The 21,721-nt window shown below is 39.4% G+C and overlaps 1 protein-coding gene across 1 annotated transcript in view; it reads right to left on the bottom strand.

Moving 5' to 3' along the window:
* LOC121922129 (contactin-associated protein-like 4) overlaps positions 1-21,721 on the bottom strand; it is a 363,219-nt gene that overhangs the window by 9,987 nt on the left and 331,511 nt on the right. Inside the window, 4 exon segments of the mRNA XM_042451118.1 lie at positions 4,195-4,266; positions 4,653-4,874; positions 14,277-14,364; positions 16,099-16,232. Coding sequence (XP_042307052.1) covers positions 4,195-4,266; positions 4,653-4,874; positions 14,277-14,364; positions 16,099-16,232 — 516 coding nt within the window.

Genomic DNA, 21,721 nt, shown 5'->3' on the forward strand with positions numbered 1-21,721 from the left:
AATGCCATCAGAAAAGTCTGAGTTTCACAGAATAACGCCTTAAAAATAATCACTGAAGCTTACAGATTTATACTTGCTCGTACACTAGCCACAGAAAGTGGAAATCTCTTGAGACTGTTGAGTCCCTAAACACATATTGTTCAGACATTTATGATTTCTCTCTATCCTTTCTCAACAGATAAAAATAGTAGGTTTACTAGGGGCTCCAAAGGATGAAATGTGATTTAAGTTTCATGATTTCCAGCCCTCTGTTTCAGTTCTTAGGTCATACTGATCTTAAAACTCATCCTAATAATTCAGTACTTGTGAGTAAACTAATTAAATTTATATTTAATACACTTTCTCATTGATTAGACCATCCTAAATAAATAAATAATCCATTTCATTTGGTATTGTAACCCACAGAAAACATTTGAAGATACTCCATGAATTCACATGGGGTAGAACAATCCCCATCAGTTCTGACTTAACATGCCTCTATTTAGGTTTTCTTTTAAAATTGCTTTCATAGAATGAGGTGGTTTTTCTGGGTGGCGGCTTCTTCTTCTTCGTTTTAATGCTGTTTTGTTTTGTTTTTGCCAACCTTGAGCTGGACTGTTAAATGGAGCTCCCTTCTCCACCAGCAAACTATCAAAATATGAATGTACTCTTATCTATTTAGGAAATAAGTTTCTCTTTTTTTAAAATTAAGAACATAATGCAATATGAGGCAAAATTAGCATTTCATTGAAAACATAGCACAGGTAAGATGATAACTTATAAGGCCAGGCTGACTATTTTCTTTTGTAGAGAATGCATCCCAGATACTCTATAGAGCTCTTTTGATACCATCACAACTTTCAATTGTCTCAATTTTGTAGGGACAGTCTTGATTAAAGTTATGTTGTCCCATTTGCTTGGTTGCTTTTAAGATATCCCAGTTCTCTCTCTCTCTCTCTTTTCCCCTGCCTTTGTCTTCATCTTATTTCAGTTACTGCAAACTTAGTTCTAAGTTTAAAAGTAGTTTGCACTCAATTAACTTAGCAGGAGAGAGAGTCAAGTATTGCCCTTTTCAGTAAGCTCAGGCAAAAACAAGTTGTTGCATCCTCTTCTAGCTTCTTCATTCATGACTTTTGCCATCTTGACTGCACTTTGATATTGCTTGGCCATATGTGTCCCAGTTTTCCTATATGAAATGTTTGAGGGTATGTAAACAAATATAATCAATGGAGGCCTGGTATCAAATTATTCTCAGCAGCCAAATGGGCCACAGAAACTACAAGACAATTCAATAATGTTGCCAACACAGTTGCCTCATATTTTTCAGCTTCAAGACATGTTCAATCTTCCTAAAATACTTTCTGCTTATTTGCAGTGTTACTTTTTGGAAGTGCTCTGAAAAAGCGTAAATACTTGAAGTGGGGTGCCAACTTATAAGTCTTGGAAGGTGTGAAAACTGCTTTCATGGAGAGGGTTGAATTTCTTTCCATCCTATTCCTCACTCCTTCTGGTTGGAGGGCCAGGAAAACAGGACTATTCTTAATTAGTATTTGGGGGGAAAGCCCATAACTGAATCCAGATTCTCTATTAGACTCTCTAACTGCACAGCTAAGGCCTAGATGTTCCTGCTTATATGACACATAAGTGACACTGAGTGATAGGTTGGGAGAACCACAGCACTCCCCATTGACACCTGCTGGAACAAGCACCCTTTCTGCCAGCTACTAATATTCACATTTCCGCTGCTGACAGTAGACTGTGAGAACAGTGTCTGACAGTAACATTTAACTGCAGACTGGCATGTTTACTGGGTTTTGGAGCATCACTGCAACTTGCCACACTGCCAGCACTCCATTGTCAGGTTTGCCCCTCCCACCCATAATACAGCACTACAGCTGACCCCCAAAGTTCCCCAGAACTCCCAATATTTCACCCTCTCTCTCTCTCTCTCTCTCTCAAACTGTTAAGAATGCGGGAAGAGCAAATCTGACAATGGAGTGCCCATTTAGGTGTTGTTTGCTGGCAATCTGGCAATGTTGCAGTGATGCTCCAAAACCCAGTAAACATGCCAGTCCGCAGTTAAGTGTTACTGTTTTCTAAGTCCTCTCCCCCTCTCTCTGTTTTAGTCCCCAGAGATTTAAAACTGAAGGTTAACATGCTACTTCCTTCCTGGTTTTTAAAAAGTCCTTTCCTAGGTTTAAAACAAATGGCAGGTTTCATGACCCAAAGATCAAGGGAATAGTTCTGATCTTCAAACAATTTCCAGGAAAAAGTAGAGGTAAAATATGCATGGGTTGGATGATTTGGTGTGGGAGAGTTGCATCTCTGTTTTCTGAAATCAGTGTTAGATGTTTTCTCTTCAAAAGAAATTTAAATACTTTCTCTTCACATGGTGCAGACTGGGGTGGCCAATCCTGACAACTACCAGGATTGAAGGGTCTCACTGTCTTCCCTTCATCCAAGCAAGACACCAATAGGTTTCCAGCCATGGCTTCCTGGTAAGATATGAAGGATCAATGAATATTTCTTTGACCATACCTCAGGTATGGGAACAAATGTGAGACAAAAGCTTCAATTCTTGACAATATTCTCTGTGCCCTAAGGAACTTAGGGCCTCTACAGACCAGCACTAAATGCCAGCATCAGGACGGAGTGGGGGTGTGGCAAGCACACACCACACACCCTGACCACCCCCATGCCGGCATGACACCGCACACCTTATTGCACAGTGGGAGGTGTCACGGTACACCCTTGCCACAGTGTGTACACGTGCTACACCAAAGGAGTGCTGAAAAGCTGCAGCACCAGTGGCTATGGCACCCTTTCGGTGGCACAAAAAGGAGCCGCTTTTTGTGGCTCCTTTTTTTGCCATGGAAAGGCCAGATCGAGGCCATGGTGTGTGGTTGCTGCAGCCCTGATCTCACTGCCCCTTAGGGGCTGTCTGTACAGCCCCTTAGTTTGCCCCATGTTTTAAAAAATATAAAATGCACTTAAGACTGAATTTGAATGATTGCTGTAATAAAAATGTAGTGTTTGTGAAAAAGAGGAAGATTTTTAAAAAGTGATTTTGAGGACTTCCTTGAAAATTTGAGCCCTTATTTATACTTGTTATTTAATTGAAGGTAGAGATTTGATCTTATATTGTTCAACGTTTACACATGAGAATAAAGAAGTTGTTTTTAAAACCATCTGTTGCAGATTAGAGAAGAAAGAGAAAAAATGAATGCTTTCTGTGCCTTTCAGAATGGGAGATTCCTATTAAATCTGCCAAATCACTCAAAGATACCAAATGCTGCAGGGATTCCTTATTATTATTCCTGTCAATTGGCTGCAAAACTGCCCTTCCTCCACACAATGAGAATTCAAATTCTGAAGGAGTTTTGGAAGGGAGGGGTAAGTCTTCAGAAAAGAATCACAACATTTTGAGTTACATTTCAAGAGTGACAGAATGTTGGTGCAACCTTATTTGCACTTAATATATTACCATAAACATATTTATCTAGAGGGAAAATCTACTCTGTTTTCAATGAATCTTGCCTTCAAGTGTCTGCATGCATGGGTTCAAACCATAAGCAGTGTGTCAAATTGTTTTCAAATTAGGTAGAGATAACAGACTATTTACTTTCACTATAAGAATCACAGGACTGTCCCCAGATTTTCTGGAAGAAGAGCACTCAGTCTGATATCGAATGCATTGAATTGTTATGAAGATGGATAAATAAGTAACATAGGAATATATTTTATAGCCTGCTACAGAAAGGATAAAGATTTAGTGCAGAGGTAAACAACACTCACATAAGCATATGCTATTAATGCTGAGGACCACTTCACATTAAAAGATAAGACTTCCATTACAGGTGGACCAAATCTACTCTGTAAAAATTAAAGGGCTTTGACATGACTGGAAAAAAAGCACATAATGACGATCTATGATTAATTATTGCTTCATGGAGCACTGAATATTTTAGACTCTTGAATGCCTTTCAGTGCTACCTAGTGGAGGCACAGAAGAAGAAGAAAAATCTTAATGTGAAATGCCCTAAGACGATCAGAAAAAAGTAGTTCATGCCATTGTTTCTTTTTTATATGGTTTCGTCACTTTTGAAAAGAGGCTAGGAAAGCTGTTGCTTTGGCATGCCTTCACTTTCCTTCAGCTCCTAAGGAACAAAACGTGTGTTAACATGGCATTCGTTGGGCTGTTGTATACCCTATTACCTCCAATAATTGCAGAGTCACTCCTTATTGCATTAGCTAAAGGCTCTCCCTCATCTATTGGTCCCGAATGATCTGCAGCAGAAAAAAAAAAAAGGAAAATGACAAAGGCAAGCAAAGAGGAAAGTTCTCAAGATATCCATATAAACAACCGAGGTCTGAATACTGTATGTAATTCCATACAGTTATTAACACAGGATGTACAGTCTATGGTGCTTACACAAGGCTGCTAAGAGAAAGATACTGCTTTTCAAAGTTGCATTGTGTATAGCTAAACACACCTGCATGCACACATGCACAGACAGAGGAAAAGACAAAGGTTGGACAGCAGGGTTTAGAAAAGCCAACACCTGTGTACCCCCATCCTTAGATAGCATACGAATATTTGTTGAAAATTCTGAACCACTATCTAGTTTTCTTACTTCAGAGAGTCAAACAAATGAGAACCATATGCTTACTACCTGCAAGTGAATGGGTTGTTTCACTTGACATTGAATCAGATCCTGTTAAAGTGCCACAGTTGGATTCCATGAAATGCCCTTTCACCGTAATTGGAACTGAGTTCAAATGGTGCAGTGCAGCTTTCAAAGGAGCAATGTGATTGAACTGCACTGAAGAGAGACATCCGATAAACCCCTGAGAGTTTGCCTTCATGGTATCTGGGTCTACATCACTATTCTCTCCTAATCAAAAGAAACAGAATACAATTAATCATAGTGCTAATGTACAAAACTAGAAGACAGATGAATAATTGAATAATTAACCTGATACTCCACGTTTCTGTGAATTATGACACAAATTTGCTATCTTCCCCCATTTCCAACCTGACATTAAAAATAAAAATACCATCAAATGTTGTTGTGGTGTGCCTTCAAGTCATTTCTGACTTGGCAGCCCTAAGGTGAGCCTATCATGAGCTTTTTGGGGGTTGAGACTGTGTGACTCACCCAAAGTCACCCAGAAGTTTCCATGGCTGAGCAGGGAATTGAGCCCTAATTTCCAGAGTCTAAGGCCTATGCTCAAGCCACTGTACCACACTGGTTCTCACAGTCAAATACAGTCCACTTTAAAGACGAAAATGATGACTGCTGACTGGCTGGCAGAGACTCTTTTAAATGGTATAGCAAATTCCAGAGGGGGGGGGGATAAAGTTCTGCTAAGATATTGAAATTAGTATGTATCTGCCTTCCCATTCTATGCATTCATAGAGATCAAAAGGCAATGGAAAATAATCTCAGCCATAAAAATGTACACTAGGCCGGCACAGTTGACTTGACTGAATGTTGAATTGAATCAAGCTGGCTGATTCAGGCCAGTCTCTATAATTTCAGGCTGATCTGTATCAGCTCTGGATAAATTGAGACTGGCCCACCTCAGCACAGCACAGTCCAAATTGATTTTGTCTGATTCAGAGTCTCAGATAACAAAATTAAGCAGGGGAAATTCAATGTGCCTCCACCATGACTGTATATGAAATGGCTGAGTAAAGTGATGTAGAGGGGTAGGAGGACAGCAGGGCTTTAAAACAGTAAACTATTTTCCTCAAATTATTTTTTTAATCAAATTTTACGTATACCTTGGCACAACTGCTCCCCCAGCAAACTTTCTGACATTTGGTTGGGTTGAGCCCCTGTTTAGAATCTACCATATCTGCAGAGTTAATACAGATATGTAAAATAAGCATAAAGTTATAATTTTTTTGATTATAATTTTTATAACTCCCCAATGCAAATCATTTGGGGAGAACTGGTGATCCAAATTTCCAAATATCAATTAAAATTGTGGTCTGTATAAAATCAAGGCCAGATCTGAAGAAATGAATCAGGCTCCAAAGCAAAATGGTGGCCTTGTTCAAATGTCTACCATTATAAAGCAGCCTTTTACAGAAACTATTACATAATTGAAATTAAAATGGCTTGAAAAATCCAGAATACAAATACTTTGCTGCTGTTGCTGAAATTCTGTATTTTATTTTTTGTTTAGATGTAAGCCTTGCACAGATTATTATTATTTACTTGATACACACATAGGCTGGCATCTTGTTAGGGACATACGTACCGAATATACCTGTGTATATGTTGACCTCACATATAAGTTAAGGGCAAGTTCTGGGGCCAAAATTATGGATTTTGTTATTACTCACAGATAAGTTGAGGGCAAAACTTAGGGCATGTAACAAAGGATGTAAAGGATGAAGCAAAGAAAAACAATGTCAAAGAAGTGACAAAATTCCAGCAGGCATAACTGTTTGTGCTCACCCTAAAGACTACATAAATGAGGAGGGAACTATGGTAAATGGTGGCTGTGCAATGTGTATTGGAAGTGACCAGGTGCAGGTGGAACTACAAAAATGCACACAACAAAAATCAATGAAAGGGAAACCAAAGAAAAAGGCAACTACACTAGCAGTGATTACAGCCTTAAACTTTAATGTGATAGCTTTGTGTTATTAATCCAGAAAAACTGGCAAAAAAACACAGATATATCACTCAAATCCTTCAAAGACTAATTCTATTGCTGGAATAACTGAATAAATGGTGGGACTGTTCTTTGTTGACATTGGCGCTAGACATATGAGAAGAAAGGGATGGCCAGAGACCTTCCCTTTCTTCTGCGGATTGCTGTCGTAAAAACCGCATGGCTGTGGCAACAATCTGGCTCAAAAAGGATCTCCGAAACAGAGCTCCTTTTCACAGTGTCATAAGGGCTGTGACGCAGCTCTTATGACGCTGCTTCTCACTAGCGCTGTTTGGGTGCTCTTGCACACTTATGTCACCAGGCTGCACCCCGTGTGGACGGGGCTGCAGCCTTATGATGTAATGGCGCTGATATAAGGACTCAGCGAATGTAGACGCTGAGCCACGCCGAGCCCTTATATCGCTGCCGCTATGCCACTTCATGCCAGTATGTACCGGCCCACTATTGGCATAAACACCATTTGCACTATTACTGTACTATTGAATTTTTATTCGCTGCTGTTTCATCTTTGTCTTTGTAGTTGGCATCTTCTTTGGTGCCATCCACAGCATTGCTAATGCCACATTTTAGGAATGATTTACTCACCATTTCTGATGGAACTGAATGCCAAATATCATTTACCTGTTTTATTATCAAATCAATGTCTGGTTTCATCAGTTTCTCTACTTTCGTTCACTTTGCTTGACAAGAACACACCAATTATTGCCACATATTGCACAATTAGTCCTTGAAAGGCTTGTTGAGACAAATATCCACAGAATGCAGCACTGATGTTAGGCCACCTGGAATCAGTACTAACCAATTTTCTTCACCATTTCCTTTGCTTCATTCTTGACTTCCTGAGTGACATCTGCATGGAACATATCCCACACCAATAATAATGGGTGTGATGTTAGTTCCATGCCTGATCACCTACTCCACACATTGCACATTTAGTGCCCTCCTCATCCATGCATCCTTTAAGGTGAATAGGAACAGTTATGCCTGGTTTTTTCCCCTCAGTTCTTTGGCATTGATTTTCTTTTAAATACTATCACTGGGCCCAGTTTTGTGCCATCTGCCAGACAAGATGCAACATGAGCTGCGATGGAGGAATGGGGACCTTCCCCCTCACTCAGTCTGTCAGTCATTTGTTGTGCTTTTGGGATTGTGGGCAGATACCTGCATGCCTCAAGCCAGAAGGAGTTTGCTGAGTTGCTTTTCAATGATCTACTTCGTCAACCCTCTGCCCTGGTTGCTTGATCTTGGGTGATTGTTTTGGAGGTTTCTTTCTACTGGGAGGGGGGAGTCAAGGAAGCAACCCCCCAAATGTCTCCTGGAATTGTCAGAAGCACCAAGAAAACTTATCCTGACTTGATGTGCACTCTAGGGCCTTTTTGGCAGCCTTGGCTTCCTCCCTACCTTCCTGGGTAGCCTTGACTCCCATGAAAGCAGCATTGACCTGTGGATAAATCAGCCCAGATTTTAAAGATTCATTTCATTTTTTAATTAAATGTCTTGATTTATAGTTGAGTATATGTATGTGTAACATCTGCTTGTGTGTGTCCTTTTTGGAGGCATGCCACAGTTTGTTATTCCATCTAGTCCTTCCTTTCTCTACATGAATTTGTGGATTACATCAGTGCTGAGACCTCTGGAGGACCCCGGAGGATCCCAGCAGTGCTATAATCATTTTGTATGTAGCTATGGGGAAATAGCCAGATGATTTTCTGATCCTATCCAGTCTATAAGGCATGGAATAGCTGTGGGTGGAGATAAGTCTGGACAAGTGGTTTAAGGCTCAGCATAGCATAGGTCCACATATAGAATTACCACACTACACTGAGCATGTTGAACAGCAGCCTTAATGTGTGCATGCGCAGAGGGAGGAGGAATCATTTTAGCTAAACTACCTTACCATCATTTTGATCTCTGTAATAAATCATGTATAAAATGATTCTGATGTACAATGAGGCATATAATATTCATTGCACAAGAGATAAGACTGTGGAATTCACATTTCCTCAAAGATAATGAGAAACATCATTCCATGAAGTTGAATCTATTTCACATTATGTAACCTATCACTATATCAATACTAGCAAGTATTATATTTTGGAATCCAAGCCTGCCTGATGATGGTAATCAGTGCCATTCTTTCAGTAAACACCTGTATGCTAATTTGCTCCTATCAACAGGATAATATTATGCAGAGCTCAATTTCAACATGTCGTGAAGATTGCATTAGGTTATGGCAAAATGTCATGGCAACATCTTTATCAGGAATCCATTGTATGAGCAGAAGCAAACTTTTTCATAGCATAGTCCTAAAAACTGTGATACAGTTATGCCTGCATAAACATATATCCTTCAGAACACCAAATAAGTACAAGATTCTACCACATAGGTTTGCACAAAAGTTTCAGTATCACTGATACATGCTGATCTGGATACAGCATTTCCATAAATTCATTATCACTCTCCTAAAGACTAGTAGGGACTGTGTGGGGTGGGGTTTTCATCCCAACCCAAAATGCTGAAAACCTGTCCAGGAGCCCTGGTGGCGCACTGGTTAAATCCTGGTACTGCAGACACAACATCGCAAGTTATATCCCTGGGCTCCAAGGTTGACTCAATATTCCATCCTTTCAAAGGTCAAGAAAATGAGTATCCAGCTTGTTAGGGGTAATTGTTTTATAGATTAGAATGTGCTGAGTTCACTATAAAGTAGTAGTGAAAGGTAAATGCTTTTGCTATTGTTAAATAGTATAGTCCAGTACTAAGGCTGTTGCCACACCGCAAAATTAATGCAGTTTGACATTGCTTTAACTGTCATAGTTCCATCCTATGACATTTCAGGATTTGTAGTTTGTCGTAGCACCAGAGCTCTCTGACAGAGAAGGTTAAATATCTCACAAAAGTACAAATTCCAGAATTCTGAAAAGCAGATGAAGTCTAAGTTATGTACTTAATATAGTGTCCCATGCTCTGGACCAGGAATCTCTACAACTATAGGTAGATGAAACCTTGAAACCTTTAACTACTGACATTAAAAAGCATTAATATCTGGAGGGAAGCAGATTCTGATAACAATGAAATACCCAAGGATATCAAAGATATACTCAAGAAATATTTCAAGTAAATATTTTTAGCATTACTGATTTTGTTACAAATCTGCATCTATATAGGCATTCTTAAAAGATTTGGGTACAAATGCATATAGAATATATATAATAGATCCAGTTTTAAAATAAATGGAAACAGTTTCAGTTCTGAAGCCAATGTTAAAGTTTGTGAGTCAGTAGTATCTTTTTTTTAAAAAGTTTAAGGCAGTTAACAAAACAATAGCAGCCACACCGCACCTTTGTAAATGTTGCAGAAAAACAGAAAAATAAATGTTGGTAACACAGGAAATTTAGGAGTGTGTTTGTAGGTATGGTGTCATTTTTTGAATTGTGTATGATCTCTGAACTGTTCTTTGTTCAATGGTATTTTGAAATTGTTCAGAAAATGAAGGTAAAATCATTCCACTTAGAGACTTCAACAACAAGCCTATTTCCATTTCTTTCTCACCCATTTATCCTCAGAAAAGAAGAGGTAACGCTTAGAAAATTCATAGCACATAACAACTCTCAACAAAACAGGGTAATTATGAGATTCTTCTTAGCTTGTCTATCAACTTGATTTCAACCATTTCTATAAAGCATACGTTAACACTGACTCTTTTGTTTGTACAAAAAGTGTTGCAGTTTGGCTGGCATCATTTTTCACATCACTTTTAGATGTTGATGACCACCGAGTTACAGCAGGATACTAAATCTTGCCACTGAAAATGGAAATTTCTTTACAAAAAATGCAGCCTATGGGTATACTTTCTTTAACTCCATGTTTTAAATTTCAGGTGCAAAATGTGGTTGACACAACAAATATTAAAATTGCAAATTCTTCAGCAAAGATTTCCCTTTCCATTTTTTATCAATAGAAGTAAAACCCCGATTTTGCTCCCTATGCTAACTGAACCATGAGACTGCCATTTCCATGGAGCTAAAATTAAATTACACAAAGCATTAGTTCCTACTTAGGTTTAAGACAAGAAAACAGTGCAAGCACAAAGTTTGGAACATTGTAGAATTTTGACTCCGGAGGTCAGTAGGGTGTGTTATTCAGTTATCTAACTAGAATATAATGTTTTCAGGAAGCTATGAGCTGCATTATTTTTAAATATTTGGCCTTTGCATCCACATCCAGAATAAAGAGGTGAAGCACTTACTGTTTAACTGGAACATGTTTTATTACAATTTAAAATAACAAGGAAATTTGCAGTGATCACTTACTCATACAAACCCAACATTTAGCCAGCAATGTTTTTGTCTTCCTTGGCATATGGGCTGAAAAGATTACATTGGGAGGGCCTGAGGTATGTCAGTTGGTTTTCTGGACTGCTTTGTCTATTTAGGGAAGGCCAAGCCAAAGTCTGACTTCTTTGCTCCCTGCCAACCTTCCATCTATAGCATGGGCTGCAGTTAGTCATCTTCAGAGGATGGGTAGGATTTTTTTTTAAAACGTACCCTGAATGACTTTGGATGCAGACCTTTCAGCTACAATATGTAATTTGGGGATTTCTTCCTCAGGTTTGCATTATGTCACAAATGGTGAGGTGTAGACACTTACTTATTGAACAGCTACAGTTCAGGTATTCCCAGGGGCACCAGAAGGCAAGGGAAGATCACCCACATGCCTATCATTGTCAACTGGTGAGAGGGCTGAAGTGGGAGGTTCCTTACTCCAGGCCTGAACCTTCTTCAAGAGTGCTAGGCAGTGCCATTTGAGGGAATGTCTTGGGCCTTCACTCCCCTTTAAGGAAGCAAGTGATGATGGATGGAGAACGTTTCCTTCACAATTTGGAACCAAGCTTTGGGAAGCTTTGCCTAATCAGACCTCCTATGATCCTGTGCCATTATGTCCCATATCTGCTCTGTTGCAGATTCCTGTTATTTAATAAAATTGCAACAAGGTCTAACACAACATTGTTGTCTTGCCTTAACATTCCTTGGGGGAGGCCAAAGTGTTTAAGGAAGAAGCCATAATTTCCCCCCTGAATCAAGGTGAGCCACATCAATTCCTGATCTGAAAGAAATTGGTAGACTTCTTCCACACCATCTATTCATATATCTAGCTATGTTAAAAGAGACCCCACTATCATCATGTGCAACAGTCAAAGTTTCTTTTCTCCATTTCCCAGGTCCCAAGGCACTGAACGGCAGACATGGAAAATCTTGTCTTCCCATTTTAACATTTATAGGTATCAATCAATCAGATACAAGATGAACAAATCTATCAGTTTCACTTTCACTCACTTTCTCTTTTAAAATTCAGTTAATCCCATTTTGTTGTTTGAGACTGCTTTTATAAAAAAAGTTGTCAGATTAATGTGTATGGTTTTTTTTACTCTTTTTGGGAAAAATCATTAAAATGTAATTGATTCTTTTGCATATATATATATTTGCTAACACCTAATGATGTTCAAATGGTTTAAACTGACGAAGAAAAAACCAGCAAATCCTTACTCAGCCAAGGACCAGAGAGACCCTCTCACAGCCGCAGGAGTTTACCGCATACCATGCAGCTGCGAACAAGTCTACATAGGGACCACCAAACACAGTGTGCAAACAAGAATCAAGGAACACGAGAGACACTGCAGACTGGGCCAGCCAGAAAAATCAGCAGTAGCAGAACATGTTATAAACCATCCTGGACATAAAATGTTGTTTGAAAACACTGGAATTCTGGACCATGCCAACAGCTACCACAGGGAAGCCACTGCAATCCACAAACACCTAGTCAATTTCAACAGGAAAGAGGAAACCCTGAAAGTAAACAAGATTTGGTGTCCAGTCCTGAAAAATAGCCAGCTGAAGACTCAACAAATGCAAATGAGAAATGGGTCAGGGGCTTCCCAGCAGACAATGAGCACTAATGAAGCAGACACTAATCCTCCTTTGCATATCCTCCCACCCTGAGGCCTGCCATTAGCAACAAAACAATATACATGCAAATCAATCCTCCTGGTCATTATTTTGGATTTTTGGGGGGTGCCATCAGTTGGTGCAGCCTGCAGGGAAGATAAAGGTGGGATTGGCCTCCATCCCCAACACAATTGTCCACCACTGGTATATAGGCTCAAAAGTGTTAAATTAGGGATGACACCTTCAGAATGTGAACAAATGAATACGCACCACCATCTTTCCATTCACTATGTAAACAGAGTGAAATATTGACTGCTTGACATTTTAACAACATTGGAACTGAAGTAAAAAAACTGTCTCCAATTTAGGAGATTATCACACTGCCCTTTCTAGTCCTTTCCTCCCGAGTTAGGCATGGAATGTAAACTGTAATATGTGGTTTTGTTGCACACCTCCGTACCCAAGCATGAGGGATCCCATAGCCAATCGTGGCATCCCATACCCAATCTGGACTTCTCCTGCACCTTGCACAGAATGAGAAAATCTTATTCTTTCAAAAAGTGCAGGAGAAGTCTGGATTGGGTATGGGATGCCATGATCAGGTACGGGATGTCTCCTACCTGGGCACGGAGGTGTGTAATAAAATCTGTGTATTTCAGTTTACATCCCATGCCTAGCTTGGAAGAAAAGTAATAATCTCCATACTCCCAACCAACTTCAGAAGGTCTAAAGGCCAATATTTGACCACATGGACCTTTAGCAGGCCACAGCAAGCCTGAAAATATATTTTTTTAAAAAAACAGGACTTCTGGCCATTTCCAGTTTCATTTTTCAACCTTTGGAGCAACATGGGCTCTATCTCCACCCACCCCCACCAAAAAACATCCCATTCCTGGAACACTTAGGACTAGGGGAAACACAATTTGATTTCATTTATTTTTTTAAAATCCCCTGGAATCATCAGGAACCGTGAAGTCTGCACTGTGCTCTCTAGGTACCGCCATGTGCCCAGGATACAGCAAGTAAATACTAAATGTAAGTAGCTGCTGCTGATTTGACTGTATCTACTCTCTCTAAACATGGGTCTCTCAAGTCTTACTGCAGCTCTTTAACCATATATTGTGTGAGTCCTACTTCCTCAAACAATAACAGAGGAATATCACACTGACAGCTTTGATAGTATGTCATTAGCTCTTGCTGTACTGTAAGTTGTATCACTTGAACATCATCCATAGTTTAAACCATTTAAAAAGAGAACTTCTGTGATATTCACAATGATACATTGTTCAAAAGGAAGGGAATCTAGCCATGTGGACAACTAATTCATTTTCTTTACCTATAATTTGAGTGTGATTTAGCCTTTTCTTTGTTAGCCTGCACTGAAAATGGCATGTTTCATTATGCGTGATTACAAAATGGAGAAGATAAGTATAAAATTATTTTTAATGGAATCCAATTGCTCATCGTGCTAGAAGCACTTACCGGTGATTATATATGCACTTTGACAAGAATGAAGCTTCCACCTTGATTGTCACTCTCTGCCTAATCAAATCCGAAAAGGAAATGTTTCTCAACAAGATTAGAGTTACTATTATTATTTTGTATGTGATGTCATTTTTGAACTATGTTTTTGGAAAAAAAATTCTACAGCACTATACTTACCCAAGATTTTGCCAAGAATGAGTGATTTGACTGCATTGAACTGTGTATCTGAAGACAGAAAGAACTTCATCTTTTCATTTTGGTTGACCTTCCATATTGTTTAGTGCGATATAAAAGGTAGCATAATCAAAGATAATGCATTTGTAGTATAAGGAAAAATGAAAGGGAAAAAAAAAAGGGGGGGGGTAAAGCTTGTCAGTAACATTTATCAGAGAAATGCTAAAATCTTATTTCATTTATTAAATGCCCATAACAGTTTTATAAACAGAGGGCCTAAAGCTGCTTCGGATCACTTTGGATATATGCTGTTTAAATGATGCATGCATCCTAAGAGTCTGGAAGCCATGCCAAAGCCATGCTCCATCCTAAGGACTGGAATGTGGCTTTGGTGCAGCTTCCGGACTCTTAGGTTGCATGTATCATTTAAACAGCATATCTCCAAAGTGACCCAAAGCAGCTTTATTTTGGCCTGTCTGTACGGGGCCAAAGTGATATATATATTCTTCTCTTGAACACTTATTATTCCTGACATACTGTTTAAGCAATTGCAATATTGAAACAGCTTTTTAAAAAAAGTTTTGGTAGCACCTCTATATTTATCGCTAAGTAAATACAGCATAACTTGCAAAGCTTCCACAGCAAACGTAAATGCTGGAAAGGAGCTATGCATTTTAAACAATTAAATACATTGCTGTGAAAGTCTCCATGTCATTACATTTTTGCCTTAAAATGCTGATGACAGCATATATCTGCGCTCCACCAGCTCCTATCCCAATATATTTTTGACTGAGACGTTTCTACAATAGAGGCTGTTCAGTGCCACACCATTCAGATATGATTTATGCATGTTAATCTTCCAGTTCTCTTAGAAATTGTGTAATGAAGTGGGAATAAATACATTATACAAGTAACATTTCCATTAATCTTAACAGAAGTGCATATTCCCTTGAATTAACTAAGAGTCTTGAGTTATATTACATGTTGAAAATCTGATACAAGCTATCTGTATTTTCTTTCAAAATAAATCTATAAAGTCTACATTCAGTCTTATTCTGATGAAGCCAAAATGAATTGCATATCATATGTTGCTGTGTTCAAGTGTCAACTTTTCAGCAATGTTGAAGTAGGCAACATTTCCCATAGTAGATAAAAGCATTCTGTCCCATTTTTGTGTCTCATCTAGCTGTTTTACCTGTTTCAAGCAAGTCTTGGGGAAAGTTAACTTCCAACCTTGCAATGTCCAGGTTTTAGTATGTTTTAATATGTATGTTTTAATATGTCACGCAGTGAAGTAGAAACACCTTAGTTCAGTGGTTCTCAAACTTTTTACCTTTGTGAACCCCTTTTACATCCACATGCAAACATCACACCCCCTCTCCACATAGTAATGAATAAAAATATTGTTGTTTCTTTAGTGTGCATATTTTCATTTGTACATTCATGTATATAAACATTTCAACATTTTATAAGAACATAACATTGTCCAAATTAGAACATTTACATTTGTTATGTTTTCATTCCTTTGATAACTTTACCTGTTCCTATTCTTTGGAAGCCAAAAGTATATATGTAAATGTTCAACTGCAATGTTAGAAATGTGGAAACTAAGAAAATTTTCAACAGAAGGCGCACCATTCTCATAATTATTCTCTTCATACAGCACATCTGTATGTGTCCCTTTACTTCCTTGAACACTTTTTTCAAATACAGAAAGCAGTTTATTGAGGGACCCATGATTTATTTATTTATTTTAATTTGCTTCAGGACTTATCCTCTTTAGTGATTATCTACTATTGCTATCACTATTACTGTTTTACATTACCTCCACAAAGACTTTTTCTTCCTCTCTGTTAATCTTCACACTGTGAAGCTGCCCATCAGCCATTCCTCTGAAATTGATGCTAAAGATATCAGGATCTTGATGACTATCTAGCTTGTACCTTATTTGTAAGCTTCCTTAAAAAACAGGGGAAATTATATTTTAGTTTTGAGGCTGTCATTTATATGACACAGCTATGTAATATTTCCTTTATAAAAAGAAACGCATCTGAAAAATCATTGTGAAAGAATATTTATCTAGTCAAAATATTTTAGGGTTAGACACAGAAACACAGATTATTCAAAAACACTCACAGAAAAGGAATAATATATCTTAGGATAAAACATGAATAATTTTACCTAAGAAATTACAGTATGATAGACAGCAAGAACATTTTCCATTGTATTAGAGGCACAGCCCAGTGTAAAAGCACTTTACTATTGTCCTCCAAAAGTATGTCGACTGAAACACATTAGAGAACTAAAAACATCATATTGACATATAAAAATGCAGTACCATCTTCACATATTTTATCATTACCAGATGTGTTCATGTTTGGTATACCAAGTTGGTATTACTTTTACTTAATGGCCACTGCAGCTTTCAGTGGAAAAGGAAATAATTGTCATAGAAATATAAACTCTCCAAATTTTGGGGCTGTACAGATGGGCAGGAAGGGGTGGCGAGACACCACCCCTTTCTGCCTCGCATCATTGCCATGATGACCGCATGGCACCAGCAATGATGCACTGCAAAAAAGAATCATGAAACATGTCCTTTCCATGCTGCTGCCAAGGTGCCTTTAGTGCCCTGGAGCGGCACGGTGATGTCTCTTGTGTGCCATACCGTTTAGAGGTAAGCACTAAGAAATTCCAAGCCCGGTTTCAAGTACAAAACCAAAAGTAATATTGTGTTGAGGATCTTCAAATTTCATTTTGTTTTACAGAAGTTTAAAGTTGGGATGACTCATGAATGCTAGTAAACATAGGTTTAATAAAGGTTTAAAGGCTAAAGCTGCAACTTAAACATAAATATTAAATCTTCTGACTATCTAGAAACTTTGGACTGGTACGGATGGGCCGTTTGCGGCAATGTAGGGCTCGATATGGCACCTCATCATATGCACCGAGCCCTACTATCGGTGCCATTACATCACAAGGCTGTGGCCCCATCCACAGGGTGCAGACTCGTGATGTAAGGTTGTCCGAGCTCCCAAAAGGCTCTGGGCAGAAAAAGCTGTCATAGGGCTGCATTATAGCACAAAAAGAGGCGGATGCTGCAGCACAGATGTGGGGCAAAGATGGGCAGCATGAAGCCGCCCATCTGTACTGCCCCTTGACTTCAGAGAGAATAATAGGGCCTCAGTCTAGCAAAAGAAAACTTTTAACTTAAAGGATCATGAACAGAGGCGGTTACAGACTGGCACTTTAGTGCGTGGAGCACACACTAGGGTTACAAAAGGGCGTGCTTCCGCACCGCCCTAACCCTAGTGCGTGCTCATCATGACCTAAACGGCGGCGGCCCTTCCATACGGCCGCCCCGTGAGGACGTCATGGCTGCGCGCCTCTATACGGGGGCGGCGCGGACGTGACGTCCTCAATCCGCAGCAGGGTGCCTAGTGCGCCCTTTCCGCGGACCAGGAAGGAGCTCCGTTTTGGAGCTCCTTCCTGGTCTGCGGCGCCGCTTTGCTTCGCGGGCACAGCCTTCAGATGGCTGCGCCCAGCGAAGCAGGGAGAAAGGGGCCAAGTGGCCCCTTTCTCGCCCCCTCCCGCTCTGCGGGGTGTCCTTGGGGCTTGAAGCCCCAAGGACACCCTTTTCAGGCTGCGGGGAGCGGCATTTTGCTGCTTCCCCGCGCCTGAAAAGCCGTGGATTGGGGCCTCCGCGGCTGCCGTTCTGGCAGCTCAGGCCCCGATCCGGCGGGGAAAGGGGCGGGTGCCAGCCCGCCTCAAAAGAGGCAGTCTTGTAACCCGCAGAGAGACCAAAATAAAGCTGCTTCGGGTCACTTTGGAGGTATGCTGTTTAAATGACACATGCCTTTTAAGAATCCAGAAGCTGTGCTCCAGTCCTATGACTGGAGCATGGCTTTGATGCACGTTCGGGCCTCTTGGACGCATGCATCATTTAACACGCATACTCCAAGTAACATGAAGCCACCTTTATTTTGCCCTCTCTGTTTCAGGCCCAATTATATATTCTAAAGGTTAAAATGATGATTTTCATGACAAAAAAAATGGTATGCTATTTGAATCTGTTTTTTCCTGAATTTTCTGTATCTTGGAACACCAGACTCCCCTATATAACGGCATTACGCTGGCAGTATGGCATGGGAAATCAGTATAAAGGTTGAGTCTCTCTTATCTGGAATGAAAGTCCAAGTAATTCAAAATCCATATTTTTAATGGTAGCTGAGATTGTGATACCTTTGTTTTCTCATGGTTCACTGTACAGAAACTTTGCTTCATGCATACATTTAAAAATATGTGTTAAAAACTGTCTTCAGCTAATGTATATGGTGTATCTACAAACATAAATTAAGTTCATGTTCAGACTATGTCTACGATATGTCATGCAACTATTCCAAAATCTGGAGGGGGAAAAATCCTAAATCCAAACTTTCTGGTAGCAAGCATTTTGGATCAGGGAGACTAAACCTGTAAACCCATTTACAGAGCTTACAATCAACCTGTAAATCCCTTTACAACCCCTTTATAATGCTTGGTAAAGTGTGGAGGCAAGTAGTAAAGGGAATACCATATTGCAAGTGGATTGATTCAATCAAGGAAAACTCATAATTCTGTTTCCGGAGCAGGGCTTTGTTGATACTGGGTATCATGGAAGTTTGCTATCCATAAAGGTAAAGGTAGTCCCTTGACATGAATGTCTAGTCATAAACCGACCAGTAGGGGGGTGGTGCTCATCTTTGTTTTAAGCCAAGAACCAGATTGCCTGAGTGTATTCATGTGGCCAGCATAACTACACAAGAAGTTGCTACCTTCCTACTGAGAAGTGGTACCTATTTATCTCCTTGCATTTGCATGCGCTTTCAAACGTCTAGGTTGCAGAAGCTGGGATTAGTGACAGGAGCTCACACCATCATGCAGCACTTGGACCTCAAAACTGCCAACTTTCTGATCTTCTGATCATCCGAACTGGTGTTCTTAATCACTAAGCCACACATCCATAGGTTTATCATAAGTCAAACCTGACTTGACATCAGTTAACAGCACCAAACCCTGCTGAATCTTGCAATTAGATTCAACAACATATTTATTATTGGTTGGTTGGTGGTTGGTTTTGAAAAAATACTGATATGATTCTGTTATTTTTGATCCTATGGGGTGAAACAGAGGGGGAAGGGGTTGGCTTGTAAGTGGCCATTCCAAATATGGATTTGAGCCATGGCAAACACATGCTGCCGCCCCAATCTGCCTTGCAGCAGGACAAAAAAGGAGCAGCAAAGATCCATTCCTTTTTTGGCTGGAGAAAAAAGTGGCTTTTCCCATCCCACAATGGCCCCATGGTGGCTTTAAGCCACTCCGGCAGCATGTGGCATATAAATGCCGTGCTGCTGGAGCGCCTTGAAGCCACTCACATCTGGAAAGCTGGCCGACACTGTAGGCAGCTTTAGGGTGGCATGGGAGCATGTGGTGTGAACGCCGTCTCCCAAGCCACCTGGATGGTGACTTTAAAGGGCCATCTGTTCCGGCCCTATTTTACTAATGCTTATGTATCTCTGTTAGTCAGCTATTTCCCCAAGTACGGGAAGTGAGACATGAAGTAGTTCCAAGATGGCATGGATAAGAAGAAAAAAACTATAACCTTCTGAAGTCAAACTCAGCCCATCTATTTTAAAAATCATAAATATAGTTATGAAGTGTTTTGTGATTCATATGTAAATGCAGATTCTAATATATGTCCCGTTTTGCTCACTTATTTTTTTCATAAATCAAATAGATTACTTGGAAGCTTGTTTATAAATATGATGACAGAAAATTTGTTACCATTTTTTGTTTGCCAAACCATCTCGTATCAGGATATTTTGTATTTGGAAACAAAGGATTTTCTCAAAAGTTTATCTTACTTGACAGTTCATTATTTTGCTTAACTAAAGTAAGTCGTTAGCTGCCATCCTGTCTGATGGAAAGCGTATTTTCAACTGAATTCAATTATTATAGAATATTGTTTGCACACATAAGCACACATATCCCAATCAACATCAAACTAGTCATTTCTTAGACCAAGTAAAATATCAAACCATTAGTGAGAAAATATATTAGTTTATAGTCATTAGCAAACAGTAATTTACAGTAGTTAGCAAAACATACCATTCTGCCTATTTTCAGGCCTGATATTTGAAAAGCAGAAGCTTGTTTTCAAAAAAAAAGAAAATATACACAAATGGTAGTGGCAAAAAAACCACAACATCAATTCTAACAATTTGATCTTGCAGTTGTCCATTTTCACATATGTACTCAGTTACATGTTGTAAAAATTATTGCCCATCCAATTAGTCTGCGAATGGGTTTTTCTCAGTATGACAAGCAGCGTTACTGTTGTGGAACTAGGTTGTGTCCTAGCAAGTCTACGAATGTGAATCTGACAGATTTAAGATTAATTGTTCTATTTAGGGACAAAATAAATACTTGACAATTTACTGTCTGTCCTACAACTGTGATTCACATGACAGTTAAATTTAAGTAGTCTGTAGTATTAACATTCTATTTCCTTCCACTTGTGCTTAAATCGTGTTTTTCTTTCTAATGAAGAACGGTGGCTAAATTGGCAACTATCAAAAGTAAAAATAAATGGATGCATAAAATAAGATCTTACAGATGCATATCTGTTTATACAAGTAGTTCAGCTCATTCTTTCTGAAAATATTAGGTTCTAGAACTTCTCTAGGGAATTTTGGTGTAATTGAGGACTAGACATATGGATGTTTTGTCAGGAAAAAGCCACATGGGTATATAGTCACAAGAAATATAATATGTATATGAATGTATTTGAAAGTAACATGACACAGCAAAAGTTATTGAATTGTCACACAGGTGTTTTAAGTAATGTAATTAGAGAGTCCTGAAAGCCAAGGACATATGAGGCAATGACAAAGTGAAAGATGCAAATTGATTCACCTGAGAGTCATTGAGTGGACAGTAATGTTGATGCAATGTGAGGCTAGATTGAGCCAAGTATGGTATGTCAATCATAATGTATGTACACGCCCAGGAGGTGGCAACTGTATAATGAATAGAGAGACAAATGTCTATATAAGCAATAATGTATGGCAATACTTTTTGTGGGTATAGAGGAGTATAGTAGTGTGGGTATTGAGGAGTATAGTGTGTGAGTTTTGTGAGTAGTGAATTGTTTGTGCATAGTGTATATAGTAGATAAAAGTAGATCTTTATATAAGAAGACTACTGTGTTGAATGTGTGTCTTGAGAGCTAAACAAGCGACAGCAGACTTCCGATAAGATTGGAAGACATCTTCAGCCAATTCTCAGAGCTACTGGTCAAACTGGTTGTTTTTCCGCTGACCAGGGTGGTGAGAGTGAAAGCCAGGAGAGAGCTGCAACTCCCATCATCCCTAACAAGGGTTATGGGCCCAGAGCCAGTACTGGAACAC

The sequence above is a fragment of the Sceloporus undulatus genome, chromosome 2 (assembly GCF_019175285.1).
Source record: "Sceloporus undulatus isolate JIND9_A2432 ecotype Alabama chromosome 2, SceUnd_v1.1, whole genome shotgun sequence".
Classification (NCBI taxonomy): Eukaryota; Metazoa; Chordata; class Lepidosauria; order Squamata; family Phrynosomatidae; genus Sceloporus; species Sceloporus undulatus.